At 44.2% G+C, this 16,291-nt stretch overlaps 1 protein-coding gene across 1 annotated transcript in view; it reads right to left on the bottom strand.

Moving 5' to 3' along the window:
- The window catches only part of LOC111721579 (vascular endothelial growth factor receptor kdr-like), a 181,784-nt gene that overhangs the window by 80,981 nt on the left and 84,512 nt on the right, over nt 1-16,291 (bottom strand). Inside the window, exons 4-9 of the mRNA XM_031944963.1 lie at nt 14,971-15,098; nt 8,613-8,772; nt 7,030-7,166; nt 5,777-5,954; nt 5,184-5,301; nt 4,183-4,355 (exon numbers count right to left, since the gene is read on the bottom strand). Of these exons, the coding sequence (XP_031800823.1) occupies nt 4,183-4,355; nt 5,184-5,301; nt 5,777-5,954; nt 7,030-7,166; nt 8,613-8,772; nt 14,971-15,098 (894 nt within the window). The remainder of the gene's footprint in view (nt 1-4,182; nt 4,356-5,183; nt 5,302-5,776; nt 5,955-7,029; nt 7,167-8,612; nt 8,773-14,970; nt 15,099-16,291) is intronic.

The following is a 16,291-nucleotide window of genomic DNA, read 5'->3' as shown; positions in this document are numbered from 1 at the left end:
TTGAAGGCCACTGAGCCTCCTCCCCACCCTCTGATTGGAGGATTCAAGGAGAGCAGGCCAACTGCTACAAGCTTTTTCTCTCCCAAGAGGGGCTGGGGAGGGGGAGGAAGAAGGCCCAGGGACACCAAGCCACAGAAAAGGAGCAGCAGCAAGAACTCGAGATGCATAGTTGAGATTTTTGTCACTCTCCCTCCCCCCACCACACTCCCTCTGACCTCTTGTCTTCTCTGCTTCCTTCCAAGGTGATGAAAATAGCTGCCATAATTTTCTCATTAAGCCGGCTCTCCCGAGACCCCTGGGGCCCGCCTGAAGGGTCAGCACCCGAGCTTTGGGGGCACATCACAGAACGAAGCTGCTTCCCTGGCCCCAGCCCCCAACCGGTCCCCATATGGCATTAGAGGAGGGGCTCTGTGCCTCCCCATTGTGGAACAGAAGGGTCCTACAGGAGTGGCCTAGGAGACTCGTCCTCCCGATCCCCCAGCTACCTTTCAAACCCCCGAACCTCCCCCTGACCCAGAGCAAATGCTGGCCCTGGTTAAGTGAAAAGGCTGGAGAGCTCCAGGGAGAGTGGGTGGCAAGGTGAAGACCTCGTCAATCCTAAACCACTCGCTGGAAATGGGACAGAGCAGGAAGGGGCAGCGGAGTGAGGGTCGAGTGCGGTGACTCCATTTTGGCTCCCCCGGAAGATGAGTGTGCATTGGCACGTCGCTCCGGCCTGGACGACGGAAAATCATTTCCCGGTCAGATTTTGGCTGGGGAGACACTTCCAGAAGGAGAGGGGGTGATGTTTCCCCCCTTCTTTAAAATATTCTGGGAATGGCTTCCCTCCTCCATTTCTTTGCTTTGATGGGAGTGAGGAGGATTAGGAGAAGAGTTACATGATGCTGATGGCGGGGGCTGCCTCGTGAGCTCTTTCTATAGGCAGCCAAGATACTTACTATTAATATCATCCCGAAGGCTCCAGCCAAGCTCCTCCTACCATAGACTGCTGCTATTATTAACCCAGGAGGAAGCTAGCCCAATAATCACATTATTATGGGCCTATTCCTAGTAGTATTAACATTATTGCCGTTCTCCAGATGAGGAAACGGAGGCATCTAGATGAAGGAAGTGAGCTTTAATGGGAAGAACATTGGATCCGGGGGCTTGGGGGTCACTGGACCATAGATTCAGAACTAGAAAAGACTTTTATTCGGTATCATTTAACAGTTGGGGAAACTGAGGCCCAAAAGGGAAAGGAAGTCAAGGCCAGGCAAGAAATAAGTAGGCAATAAGTTTGTGAATCAAACCCAGGCCTCCTGGCTTCGAAGCTTGCTTTCATTCCATTATACCACAGTGCCAGGAGGTCTGAGTTCAAATCTGGCTGCTGCTACTTAACCAGATCAGTGACTATGGCAACCGTCTGCCCCTCACCAGCTCCCTTTTGCAAATGAGGCTAATTATTATTATTATTATTTTTTTTTGCAAGGCAACTGGGGTTAAGTGACTTGTCCAGGGTCACACAGCCAGTAAATGTTAATTATCTGAGGTTGTATTTGAACTTGGGTTCTCCTAGCTTCAGGGCTGGTGCTTTATTCACTGTGTCACCGAGCTGCCTTGGCTTAATTCCTTATTCTGAATGGAGCAGAGCTAATGAGGGGAGCACCGGCTCCATTCAGTGAGTTCCCTAGTCCTACGCTAGTGTCGGGCTTTTTAAATTTTTTCCACTCGTGAACCCCTTTTCACCCGAGAAACTTTTATGTTACTCCAGGTATACAAATATATAAAATAGGGGCACAAATTAAACATTTTCTGGTAATAAATCATCATTTTGTGACCCCCACTTTCCATTATGAGGCTGTGAGCCACAGTTTAAGAAGCCGGGGCCTACTCAACTTTCTGGGGTAGAAAGATAGAGCCCTTTAGGGGAAAGGGGCCCCTCCCAGGGACCCGGACAAAGGGAACTCTGAGAATTTGGGGCTCCTGAGTTGAAAGAGAACAGACTTCTCTTTCCTTATAATATACCCTTGTAAAGAATGTAGAACAAACATTGAAGCAGCCAGGTGGCGCTACAGTGTGTACAGAGTTGGGCCTAGACTCAGGAAAACCTGAATTGAAGTCCAGTCTCAGACGCTGACTAGTGTGACCACAGCAAATCACTTCATTTGTGTCTGCCTCAATTTCCTCATCTGTCAAATGGGGATAATGATGCCAATTACCTCTCAGGATTGATTAGATAAGTAGTAAAGGGTTTCCCGATACCTTGGCACATAGTAGGTGCTATATAGATGTAGGCTATTATTTATATCCTATTCTATATTATAGCTCTTATAGAGAGGTTTGAAAGGCATAAAATAACTTACCCAGGGTCCCACAACCAGTATCATTATTAAGTTGTAACCAGCTTGGCTCCAGTCCAAAGTCTGAAGTACCCCAGAAATAAAGGTCCTCCGAAGCACACCCCAATACTAGCTCCGCCGAAAGGGCACGGCTCCTTCCACAGACTCAGGAGGCAGAGAGGAGCTTGGTGCGCCACTTGGGGCCACACAGCAGGCATCTCTCCCGCCCACAAAGAGCCTGTTTTATCCTTTGTGTTGGGGGCTAAGTTGATGAATTCATGTTGCTAGGCAACCTGGCTCTTCTCCCTTAGAGTCACATGATCTCGGCGGGTCACTCCCCTTTTCCGGGAGGAAGTTTTATCATTGGCGAAAGGCAGATACTAATTTAAGATTTTCACGAGATGGGAAGGAGACCTAGAAATGGGCTGCAGCCTAGCTGGGCCACTATGTGACAAGCTGTACTTCAATAATAATCCCGGCAACAATAAGAGAGAGAGCTGATTTTTATTGGCATGGAGAATTTTGTGGGGAGGAAACCCTGGATAACCCCTTCTCTGGAACACAGAACTGCCAAGTCAGGGCATCCCACGCGATTAGAAATGGGGGCCGCCAGACCTGCAGGCTTCAGGGAAACCTACCCTTTTCCAAAACGACCCGTGTTCATTGGCTTCTTATTCTGCTAGTATCCTATTTTATTATAAATGAATGAATTATACTTTTATCTGGTTTGGGCTGCACTCCGGATCATCGTGGGCCATATGCCGTGTAGGCCAAGTGACAAAACAGGTTCTCCAGCCATTAGAACCCCACAGAACTTCTCAGTCCACAAAACACCTTCCTTTTAATGCCTTGAAGAAGTGGGTAAAATAGATATTGCAGTTATTCCCTCCTTATTTCAGAAATCGGGGACAGAGTAGCCCCACAAACGGGAAAAATCCCTATAAAGTTTTTTTGTTTTGTACCAGAGAAAAAGGCTGAATTATTATGGTATTAAAAGTAAAATATAGGATGTGGTACAAAACATGTTTTTAGGCACTTCTGAGTTTCTGAACTTTGGGGTCATCCCCTGGCCTTCACATATCGTCTGCTGCTTCTGCACAACTTCCAAAAAGTTCCCATTGAATTTCTTCTGCCAACCTATGATATGTGGAAACCCCAACAGGGAAAGTTATGATGTGGAAGGGATAACTATTATCTCCACTGGACAGATGAGGAAAGTGAGGCTGAGAGGAGTGAGGTGATTTGCCTGAGCTCACACAGCTTGGGGTTGAACCTGACAAGTGATTTTTCTAAAGATGATAGGGGCCAGTAGTCCAGACAAGAGGCGAGTGGCGACTGCGTGAATGGAGGGGGGCCATATGCAAGCAATGTCGGAAAGACAGAAGTGGCAAGATGGAGCAATGGTTGTGGAGTGAGGAGTTCGGGATGACTCTGAGGTTGGAAGCCTGGATGACTGCCAACTTAATAGTGACTGGCAACTTAATAGTTCCTTCAATGCTAAAAGGACAAATCACTTCCCTCACTTGGCTTCCTGTTTTCTTTACCTGTAAACAAAGGCACTTGACTCCACCTGGACCTGTAGGGACCATCTAACTAGTATTTCTGCTCACTCTAGAGCCAGTATCTTCCAAGGAGCTTCACCCAGAAGGCTGGCACAAAGGGCAGGAGGCCACCTCACTGCTGTTTCCAGGCTGGGCCTTCCTCCAAAGCTTCCTGACAGAGAGCTCCCATGAGGGTGGGGGCCAACGACTGGGGCCACTGTCATTAATTTTTCAAGTTAGCTAACTTCTCCCTTTCCTTGAAGTACAGACACAATCACAGAAAACAAAGTTAGGAACAAGGCCCCCAAGTCCCAGAAACTCACCATAGACAAGTAGTTGAATGGTTCGGTTTTCACAGAGGCCATGCTGGGTGTTCCTCAGAACGATGGTATAATTCCCAGAATGCTTCACTTTCACATCTGTGATGATGAGTCTGTATCTTAATGGGTCAGAATGGTAGGTAAGGTTCTCTGGGATCAGCTGGCCATCTTTGTACCTGTCAGGAGGGACAGAGAAATGATCAGTTCTGAGGAAGTTCTTTAGACCCCCAGTTATACCTTCTAGTGTTTGAACTCTTCACAATTAGTCACCAAAAAAGGGACAAGAAGATCATCTTGAAAGCTCTCGTGTTGATAGGAAATCATAAGCTCTAGGAATTAACAATAAGGGACCTTGAAATTGCCATGTATTCATTTTTATGTTATCGATCAGTCATTTTTCAGTCATGTCTGACTCTTCGTGACCCCATCTTGAGTTTTCTCGGCAAAGATACTGGGATGTTTTGCCATTGCCTTCTCTAATCTACTTATTAACAAGCATTTATTTATTAGCCACTCATGGGTTGGGCACTTGTCTTAGTCTGGCTACAAAGACACAAATGAAGCAGGTGGCCACTAAAGGAGCTTACATCCTATTACAGAAGAGATGATGAACAAAGATAGTGACATCCAACATATGGATCATATAAATAAAAAGGGATTTCTCTGTCTCAGTTTGGGGTCATCCATTTTTCCTGAGGATCTGGGTGAAGAGAGGGACTCCATCAAGGAAAGGAGAGTGGAGGGGAAGGAAGGGAAAAAGAGGAGTGGAGAGGAGAAGAGAAAAAAGGGGAAGGGGATGAAATGGGGAAGGGAAGAAGTGGAGAGGTGAGGAGAAGGTGAGAAGAGGAGGAGAGGGAAAGTGATGGAGGGGGAGAAGAAGGGAAGGGAGGGGAGGGGAAATAAGGGGAGAAGACAGGAGATGGGAGGGGAGCAAAAAAGAGGGAATGGGAGGGGAGGGGAGAGGAAGGGAGGAAAGAAAAGAAAGCAAAGGAAGGCCAACAGACCAGGTCACATTGGGCCTAGGAAAGGCATCCACTCTGACAGACAGCTTCTGCACACCATGGCCGGCAGTCACTTCATACACGGTATTCCGTCTGTAGGTCACATTGATGTATGCTTTCTCTGAAAACAGAATGTGGACAAAAACAAGATTTAGAAGGACAACCGATGCACAAACTAGGCCTTTGTGGGCTTCACGACAGGTCCTTCAACAAGCATTTATCAAGCACCTATTGCACGCCAGGCTGACAAAAATGGCCCGGTCCATTCAGGGGCAACATGTACACAATAAAATAAATACTAAATATGCATGGAGTCATTATGCAGGGAAGGGCAATAGTATGTGGGAATCTAAGAGTGGCCTATATGTAGGGAGGCACTTTGAGGGAAGCTAAGTGGGGAAGGTAAGGAGGAAGAACATTTTAGGCATGGGGCACAGCCTGAGCAAAGGCACGGAGAGAAAGAATGAAATACTGTCTATGAAGACTACCGAGTGTGTCAGTTAGGCCCAGAAGATGGGAGAGGGATGGGAGGGACCTTAGAACAAAGGATGTTGGAAATAGGAAGCCTGTAGAATGCGGAAGGAGAGGCGACTTACCCAGCACGGTGATGTTGACGCTGGTCTGGAGGCTTGAACCATTGCCTTCCCGACATCGGTAGAGGCCACTGTCCTCCGTGGTCACATTCCAGATGGTCAGGTTACTATAGCTTTTGTACACAGAGGTGCTTTGGTCCATGTTCTTCTTAATTTCATAGTACTTGGGATGTGCTTTGTTCTGTGAGGTGGCAGAAAGAACGATCAAAGCCGAGTGAACCCTTTAAGCCTCCACAAAGTGTTGGCTGAGGTCTTCCCATGAACTCAGACCTGAGCTAGCTTTGGGGGAGAGTACAGACATAGCTAAGACTCAGGCCCCATCCTCAGGGAATTCATACCCATGAAACAACTAGAACAAAACAGGAGTCTCTGTGAAAGGTGCCCAGGACCCAAAATGGGCGATATACTCCAGATAGGCCAGAGCACAAAGCGTGGTTGCTGGTCTTGGGTGAAAGAACAGTCTATTTATGAATATAGGTCTCTTGACAGACAGTGGCCAGCTGTGACCCATGTGATAGAACTAATGAGTGTCAAGCCCAGGCCCTATCTTAGGTCCCTTTCCCTCTAAATCCTCCAAATCTATGAATCAGAATTCAGTTTGAGTTGGGGAGATAGCTGTAGACAGGCAGTTTCCTCAATGGCACCATTTTGCCTAGAGCAGAATCTCAAGAAGAAAGGGCTTAAGTGAATGGCCAAGAGCTAAATCCAAAAGCAGCAAGCACAGGAAAGTGACTACCGACGTGGGTAAATCATGTGTCCGTGTCAAGTCATCCTATAGCCCAAACTCCTCGGAAGAGGAAGCCAGCCATGACCAACAACTAAGCATGGCAGAAACGGCAGGAAACAACCACAACCACTGTCCGAGCGGGAGGGACTTCAGAACACAAAAAGCCACAGCTGGGAGAACTTTAGAACAGAGTACATCAGAACTAAGGGAGGCCTTAGAACCTAACCCATAGAATGCTCAAGCCAGGTGGCCCTCAGAGTACAGTATTTGAGCTAGAAAGACCTCAGTCTATAGATGCTAGAGCTAGAACCCAGCAACGGGGGCTGCCGACGATCTAGAACCCAACCCCCCATGTGCCGAGTGAGCAAGTGCTGGTGATCTGGAACCCAGCACGCCGAGGCCGGTGGTGATCTAGAGCCCGTCGTGCACAGACTGCTGGTGATCAAGAAGGCTCTAGACCATCCATCAGAGACTGCCGGCAGAAGAAGGGAGCCAGCCCCTCCCTCCAGCTGGATAAGGGATCTCTCACCCCTTTCCTCTTGTACTCCCAGTCAAGCTCGATGCGCCCATTGAATGTGGTCTCAGCTGTGCAGGTTAGACTGAGGGTTTCTCCTGCGAGCAGTTTTTGGTGATTGACTCTGATGGCAATATTCTCCTTTTTGGTTTCTGGAAGACAGAATGGAGACTCAAACTCTCCCCCGACTGGTGCAGAAGACATGAGCCCACCCCACTGGAAAGGAAAATAGGAGAGAAAGAAAGGAAACTGGCCAGCTCCTCATCAGTATCCCCTCACTTGATCAAAATGTGGAATGAGGACTCCAAAAGGCTGGAGAAGACCTTCCAAAGCCTTTGTAGCTAACCACACCCACCATTCCAGCCAAGGTTACAAAGGGGATTCTGTAGCACTGCTTTAGAATTCAATCCCAACCAACAAACATCTATTAAATACCTACTGTATGCAAAGTTCTGTGATGGCCACTGGGGGAGGGAGAGGATACAAAGTATAGATAAAACATAACTTCTGCCCACAGGAACTAACTAAATTTAGCTCCGAACACAAATAATGCACAATAACATGCAAGGACGGGAGAGGTATCAAAAACTACTTGTGGTCCACGGGGTAACTGGGAAAATCAAAGGAGCCATCCTACAGGTGGTGACATCAGATATGGACTAAAGGATGAGTAAGAATTCAACAGGTTTAGTAGGAAAGGGCATTGTCTCCTATGGAGGCCACACGAGGGGATGGAGAGCCACACGAGGGGATGGAGAGGCCACACGAGGGGATGGAGAGGCCACTGAAGTTGGGAGTCAGGAAGTCCTGAGTGAAAGTATCTGAGGCAGATACTTATTAGATGTGTGATCCTAGGTAAATCAAACCACTATGGCCTCACTTTCCACATTTGTAAAGGAGGAACTTAATCCTAATGGTTTCTGAGGTCCCTTCAGGTTCGATGACTAGGGGTCCTATTCATTTTTGTTATTAAGAAATATGATTTTTTCAGCTTTCCTGAATCTTTCAGGAACTCAATGGGGCACAGGCTCTAATTGGTGAGAGTTTACTAGGAATAAGATGAGAGTCACAAGGGAAGCAGGTTTCAGCCAGACATAGGGGGAAATCCCATAACAACTAGAAATTCCATCATTAGAATCAGCTACCCCAGGAGAGAGGGAGCTCCCTATCAACAAAGTTCATCAGGAGTAGTGGAGAGAGGATTTGTGCTCAGGTCAGTTTGGAGCTTTGTCAGGAAGCTCATCTTTGTATAAAGCCCCGGTCCCTCGTGTTTCCTTGTGACTAAGTTTTAGGGGGCACAGAAAGCTGTTTCCTCTTCCTGAGGGCATAGATTTTTTTCTACGTTCTCAAAAATTCTTTTACTGGAGTTCTGGGATGGATATGAAATTGAAGGGTAAATAACTTTCTAGAGGTCATTCAGCAACTAGTAGGATCAGTAGCAGCAGTGGGATATGAAGAGGGGTCATCCTAACTCAGGCCCGGCCTAATTCCTAAAGAATTGCTCCTTTCTAACATGATATACCCCCTCCAGGCCAGGCTTCAGGACACATGAAGCCTTAATTCCAGGTGGGGTTCTGGGTGTGGTAAGGCACACTCACCTAATTTCTGCGGCAGGTAAAGGGATTTATAGGTCTTGCCATGGACTTCGGTCACACACTGGAGCAGATCGCTGAAGAATTGAAAGGATGGGCGTATGACCGTGAAGCCTTTCTGGGGGTCCCAGTCCTTGCTCGTATAGTTGAACTTTTCCAGGTTGAACTGTAGGAAGAGGGAGACAGATGAAAAGATTTAGTTTGGCTTTCAGTATTAGCTTAAACTAAGCTACACAGATGAAGAATGGGCTCCCAAACATGGCAAGTGAGTCAGTGCTGTGGGGGGAAAAGGCAACGGAGCCGGAGGCCCTGGCAGTGAAACCTGCCTCCTATGCCTTCATAAAATGTGAGCTCTTCTGCTTCAGCCTTTTGCTTGGATGCCATTTTTACTGTTTCTTGTACCTATTTCTCTACACAGTCTATATTCCCTTGTCAGAAGCTCTGGGTTTCTTAAGGCGGGTGTTCTTCATCTTAAAATCCTTAGCACCAAGCTCAAGGACTTGTAAACAGTAGCGGCTTAAAAAATGTTTCCATTTCTTCCAGTTCTAGATCTAGGGTCCTCTGTGTGACCTTAAGCAAGTCCTTTGATGGAACTTAAATCGCACAAGGATCTTCTACAGAATCATAGAGATCAGGAGTCCATAGCTTCGGAACTGGAAGGTAGCTCAGAGGTCATCTAGTCTGAAGGGGTTAGACTTGAAGTAGACTCTGCAAATTCCTAGGTGTGAGCAGAACTGGATTAAATGCCTTTGGGAAATGGTTAGCGAAAGCAATGAAGATGCAATAGTGTTTATTTGTGGTTATTAAAGTCAATATGACCACGGGTTCCAATCCAATACTTTCATCCAAAAAATTAGCATTTATACAAATACAAAAGTGAACTAGCCCCTGCCTCTGAGCGGCTTTCATTTGAATAGGGCAGACAATATGTGTATAAACATATGGACACATATAGAATTTATAGACACATAAGATGTGTATAGAATTTGTCCGCCTGCACTTTTGATTTCCTTCACAGGCTAATTGTACAATATTTCAGAGTCCGATTCTTTTTGTACAGCAAAATAACGGTTTGGTCATGTATACTTATTGTGTATCTAATTTATACTTTAATATATTTAACATGTATTGATCATCCTGCCATCTAGGGGAGGGGTGGGGGGAAAGAGGGAAAAATTGGAACAAGAGGTTTGGCAATTGTTAATGCTGTAAAGTTACCCATCCATATAACTTGTAAATAAAAAGCTATTAAAAAATGTATATAGAATAGACACATATAGAATCCATAGAAACACAATACACACATGGAATAAACATATAGAACCTGTAGAAACCTGAAACACGCATGGAATAGACACGCATAGAACAATCCACAGACACATAAAATGCATATAAAAGGGATACATGCAGAACCTATAGAAACACAAGACACATGAAATAGACAAGTATAAACTATGTAGAAACACAAAATATGTATAGAATAGATACACATAGAACCTGTAGACACTTTAGATATGTATAGAATACATATAGAACCTATAGAAACACAAGATAAGAATAGAATAGACATGTATAGAACCCACAGACACATAATATGGGCACAAAGTAGGCATGTATAGAATCTGTAGAAACTTAAGGTGTGAGTAGAATAGACACATCTAAAATCTATAGAAACGCAAGACACATAGAATGAAGGCATCTAGAATCTATAGATGCATATGACATATACAGAATATACACTATTTCTGTAGAAATATAGGCCATATATAGAATAGAAACATCTAGAACCTATAGGTTAATAGCATGCATAGAATAGATACATCTAAACATATAAAAACCACAAGACACATGTAGAATAGACACCTCTAGAACCTACAGATGCATAAGACAGACATGGAATAGATACATCTAAAATCTATAGAAACATAGAACATATATGGCAGAGAAACCTCTAGAACCTACAAGTGTATAAGACATACATAGAATAGACATATCTAGGATCTATAGAAACACAAGCCACATATAGAGTAGAAGTACCTAGAACCTCTAGATATATGACAGGCAGAGAATAGACACATATAGAACCCACAGGTGCATGAAACATGCATAGAATACACACACCTAGAACCTATAGACACATCTAGAACTTATAAAAACATAAAACGTGTATATAATGGACACGAGATGATGGGAAAGGTCACTAGCCTCTGGGGTGGGGCACCACCATGATTCAAGAATAGCAGAAGGTGGAGCTTGAACTGAGGCTGGCAGGGAGTCAGGAATTCAAAAAAAAAAAAAAACAGTAATGAGGAGGGAGAGCACTCCAGGGATGAGACCCCAGAGTGGGAAAGAGATTGGCCCTGATTCTTTAGGCTCCAGGATTCAAACTTAGGTCCTTGGACTCTGAAGGCTGCATTGGAATGGAAGACAAGTCTCTCTTCCTTATTTCCTCCTCTGTAAAAGGAAAGGGTTAAACTAGGTTATCTCTGAGGTCCCTTCCAGTTCTACATCTAGGGTCCTCTGTGTAACCTTAGGCAAGCACTTTCCAGTCCCTGTGCCTCAGTTCTTTCTCTATAAAACAAGGGGGTTGGACTTGATGACCTCTGGGGTCCCTTCCAGTTCTAGATCAAGGATAGCATTCAAGGATACAAATAGGGGTCCTTTCCATTAAATGATGCTGATCCCCAATTTGCATGACCTTTATCAGCTCTTCAGCAAAACTCTGCTAACCTCTACTTTGCCTCCCCCAGTGAAATATTAGCATTAATGGCATTTACGCAGAGCATTAAGGATGGCAAAGCACTTTACACAGGCTAGTTATCTCATTTGAAGATGCCTTGCCTTGTAAACTTGAATGCCCACCAGACTCATTTGTGGCTATTAGCAGAGATTATTGTTCAGTTGGTTTTTAGCAATGTATGACTCTGTGGCCCCGTTGAGGTTTTCTTGGCATAGATACTAGAGTGATTTGCCATTTCCTTCTCCAGCTCATTTGACATATGGGGAAACTGAGGCAAACAGGGTGGAGTGACTTGGCCAAGGTTACATAGTTAGTAAGGGTCTGAGGCCAAATTTGAACTCAAACTTTCCTGATTCTAGACCTGGTACTCTATGTACTGCAGTGCCACCAAACTGCCCCATTAGCAGAGAAGTCTTCATAAAATGTGAGCTCTTCTGCTTCAGCCTTTTGCTTGGATGCCATTTTTACTGTTTATTGTACCTGTTTTCTCGCACAGTCTATATTCCCTTGTCAGAAGCTCTGGGTTTCTTGAGACGGGTGTTCTTCATCTTAAAATCCTTAGCACCAAGCTCAAGGACTTGTAAACAGTAGCGGCTTAAGAAGTGTTTCTTGAAGTAGACTTGCTCTATAAATCATGGGAGGGCATTTTAAGACCTATAAAAGGCAAATTCCTTGAGGCTTGGGACTACCCCAGCACCACAAGCTGCTAAACGTGCAGAACCCCTAGGGTTAACCCCTAGGTGCTTAATAAATGCTTGATGGATTAATTTATTCAGTCCAGCCCTGTCTCATCCTTTTACAGATAAGGAAGATAAGTCCCAGTAAAGCAAAAATTAGAAGAAATGTCACTAGAATTTGGCTGTCATCTGAGTGGAACCTGGCGCAAAGTTGTACAAGAAAAAAGATTTGGCGCTCGGGCCTATGATCATTCTCAGTCAGAATGAAAGGGAAACTATGCTGAGCTTCCTCCTCTGGGAAATGAGAAGCCTGGATTCGATGAGCTCCAAGGTCTCTCTCAGTTCTGATGTTCAGGATTCTAAAATCTCTCCCAGTTCTAACATTAGCTGTTCTAAGTTCTCTCCCAAGCCTGGCATTGCTTTGTTCTAAGATGCTCCCGAGCTATGACATTCTCTGTTTTAAGACCCTCCCAGTTCTAACATTCCCTGAATTTAAGGTAACATAGAAATAAGGGCCTCGAGCAACCCTTAGGCTTCCATTGTGGCTGTTTGGGAAATGTCAGGCTCCTGCCTTTTTTCTTAAAAGGTTAGTGTGTTGGGAAAGACAAGCAAAGATGTCCCTCTTCTCACCACACCTCTTTTGACCTTTCAAGGTGAAATTTCAAGGCTGCTGGCAGCTGTTTAATTTGGGGAAAAGGATGTTCAAAATTAGCCGGGTCCCTTCCTTGCCTGAAGCTTCCTCTTGGCATGGGAAGGAGACATGGAGGCTCCACGCAGTCACTGAGGCTGGCTGGGTGTGGCTTGTCCGCCCTCATTAGGAGGGAACGGAGGCTGGTGGCAAGGGCCAGCTGAGTGCATACCTCTGCCGCTGACTGCATCCTGCATTCCCTCCCCGGCCCTGTTATTGGAAGCGAGGTCCCCCAAACACAGGGGCCCCTTTCTTTTTCCTTTTGAGACAGTCTCTCCTGACAGCAGTAGAACTCTGTTAAGAGGCCATTCTTTTTGAAAATCTCACTTTAATTAATATCTTTTGTTTTGACATCATCCTCATTTCTAAATATATCCCTTCTCCTTCCCCTCCCTGACAAGTCATCCTGATAACAAAGAAATAAAAGCAAGGGGAGGAAAATCCAGTTTCTCAAAACGAACCAATTGAGCACCCACATGTGACAGTATATGTGCTCTTCCATACCGATATTCCTCCACCTCTCCAAAGATGGAAGGCAACTCCATTTTTCTCAATTCCTTTCAGATCCCAGCTTGGTCATTTGGTTACAGAGCATCCAGTTGGGGTTTTTTGGTCTGTTTTTCAAATCCTTCCATTTATGTGGTTGGAGTCAGAGTGTATATTGTTTTCCTGGTTCTGTTTCCTCCACTTTGTATCAGTTTACAAGAGTCTTCGGGGGACATTCCTAAGCCAGAAGACCTGGGTTCAAGTTCAACTCTGCTACTCATGGCCTTAGCAAGTCACTTTGACTCTCTGAGCCTCAGTTTATACCTCTGCAAAATGAAAGGCTCAAATCAGATTAACTGTAACTTAACTGTGACTTTGGACAAGGCACAGGGGTTGGACTAGCTCATCTGGAAGGTCTCTCTTAGCTTTAAAACAAATGATTCTCTTAAGAAAGCCTCAGTTTCTTCAGTAGCAAAATGGGAACGATGTCATAATAGAAATGGGAGCTTCTTTCTCCAGTAGCTAGGTATTCTTAAGCAGGAGGATGAAGGATAGTTTGCCCACGGGGATGATGTTTTAGAATTAGGGATTTTTTGACCTTCAAAAGTGTTCAAAACCATCCTCAATTGTCAGAAACAAGATTACAAAGTCATAGACTGTTAGAACTAGGGAGACCCTTAGAGTATATAGTTCAATCCCCTCATTTTACAGAGAAAGGAACAGAACTTACAAAATGATCAAGTAAGGTATCACAGAAAAGAAGAGAAAATGTGCCTTTCTCTCTTGATTGCAGAGGTGGGGGGGCTATGAGTGTGAAGCACTACATATCCTGGCAGAGCTTGCCGACATGATCATTCGTTTTGGTAAACTTCCTTTTTTGTACCTCTTTTTCTTTTTAAAAATTTTCCTTGAATTAAGATTGGCTCTCTAGAGATGGATGAAAAGAAGAATTGATTTGGAAACTAAGACAAGCATAAAACAAGATGTCAACGATTTAAAAAAAGAAAGGAAAACAAGGTGTAGACGGGTAACTTGTATACGTCGTTCTCTGTTCCTCTCTCACCCTCACGTCTGTAAACTATTTGAGGGCAGGCATTGCTTCATCCATGGTGCCTAGCTCACTGTGGTTACTGTTCGATCATTTCAGTTATATCTAGCTCTTGAAGACTCCATTGGGGCTTTTCTTGGCAGAGATACTGGATGCTAGCTGCTATTATTGGTACCAGCTAGGTAGCACAATGGATAGAGCTCCAAGTGTGGAGTCAGGAAGACCTGAGTTCAAATTTAGCCTTGGACACTTAGTAGCTATGTGACCCTGAGCAAGTTACTTAACTCTGACTGCTTCACTTTCCTCATATGTAAAATGAGCTGGAGACAGAAATGGCAAACTACACTGGTATCTCTGCCAAGAAAAGCCCAAATGGGGTCACAGAGGGTCAGATGTGACTGAAAAACGACTAAAGAACAAGTTACTATTATTGTTGTCTTCCAAAAAGTGCCTAATTTGGGTAGGCCTTGCAAGATGCTACTCTCTTGCATTTCTTCATGGAGATTGCCTCAGAAACTATTTGTGCCGGTTCAATAATATGACTTTCTTGCACAGAATCTGAAGGATGCTTATCAAATGACTTAGACTTTGACGGCTATGGATTGGATGGTCAGATGGGGATTATGGGGGCAAAGACGAACACTCCAAGGGAAGTTGGAAAAGAACCAAAATACCCTTATCTTCCACATCTCAGATCTCACTGAGATCCCCAAAGTAGCACTTACCAAACCCAGCTTGACATTTAGGTCAGGAGAAGTTACTCGGCAGGGGACTATCACCTCCCGTGCTCCCGAAAACACAGTGATCATCAGTGGCTTCTCATAGTATCTTTGCACAAAGGGCTGACTGTCATCTATGGGAGAAAGAAGGCAAACAATGAGCTCTCAGGGCTTATCGTGTGGCTGTTAAACCCCAAGGAATAAGGGAAGGAACAAGTTAGTCTATAACTCTCAAAGAGAAGAAGGTCATATATGGGACTGGAAGGGACCTCTGAGACCAACCCTCTGACTTGACAGATGGGGAGACATTCTAAGGGAGGGGAAATAATTTGTCCCAAGTCACAGGGTAATGAGACAGAGGTGAGATTTGAATCCAGATCCTCCGATCCAAAGTCAGAGCACTTCCTACTGAAAGGCACTGCCTCTTAGGAGGGAATAGTCTTAAAGCCACTAAAAGAAATGATAGCTATGCAGGAGAATTATGAAAATGTAGGGGGAGAAAGCCAACAGCTTAGAAAAGGAAGCACAGAAATTGACTGAAGAAAATAACTCCTTAAAAATAAATTGGGTGAAATGGGGAAAATATCCACTGAACAAAACAACTCCTTTAAAAGTACAATTGGTCAAATGAAAAGGGAGGTTAAAAAAAAGTTAACAAAAAAATAATTCATTAAAAATTAGAATTAGAGAAATGGAAGTGAATGACTCAATGAGACATCAAGAATCAGTCAAACAAAATTTGTAAAATGAAAATAATAGAAGAAAATGTAAGATAATTCATTGGAAAAAAACAACCAACCCAGGAAAATAGATCCAAGAGAGATAACCTGAGAATTATTGGTCTACCTGAAAGCCATGATCAAAAAAAGAACCTGGACAATGTCTTTCAAGAAATCATCAAAGAAAACTGCCCTGATATCATAGAACCAAAGGATAAAAGTCATTGAAAGAATCCACTAATCCCCTCCTGAAAGACACCAAAATGAAAATTCCAAGGAATATTGTAATTATCAGATCAAGGAGAAAACAAAGCCATAAAGAAACAATTCAAATATTGAGGAGCCATAGTCAGGCTTGCCCAGGACCTACCACTTCCCCCTTAAAGGATCAGAGGGCCTGGAATGATATTCTGGAAGGCAAAGGAGCTTAAACTACAATAAAGTATCTTCATGGGAAAAGATGAACATTCAATGAAATAGGGTGTTTCCAATCGTTTCTGATGAAAAAAGACCACATCTGAACATAACATTTGATCTTCAAATACAAGACTTAAGAAAAGCATTAAAAGGTAAATAACAAAGAAAAAACTATGTTTTTAAAGGTTAAA

Source organism: Sarcophilus harrisii, chromosome X, assembly GCF_902635505.1.
Source record: "Sarcophilus harrisii chromosome X, mSarHar1.11, whole genome shotgun sequence".
In the NCBI taxonomy this organism is placed as follows: Eukaryota; Metazoa; Chordata; class Mammalia; order Dasyuromorphia; family Dasyuridae; genus Sarcophilus; species Sarcophilus harrisii.
The sequence above is the reverse complement of the archived record's forward strand: the minus strand, read 5'-3'. Positions and strand labels throughout refer to the sequence as shown.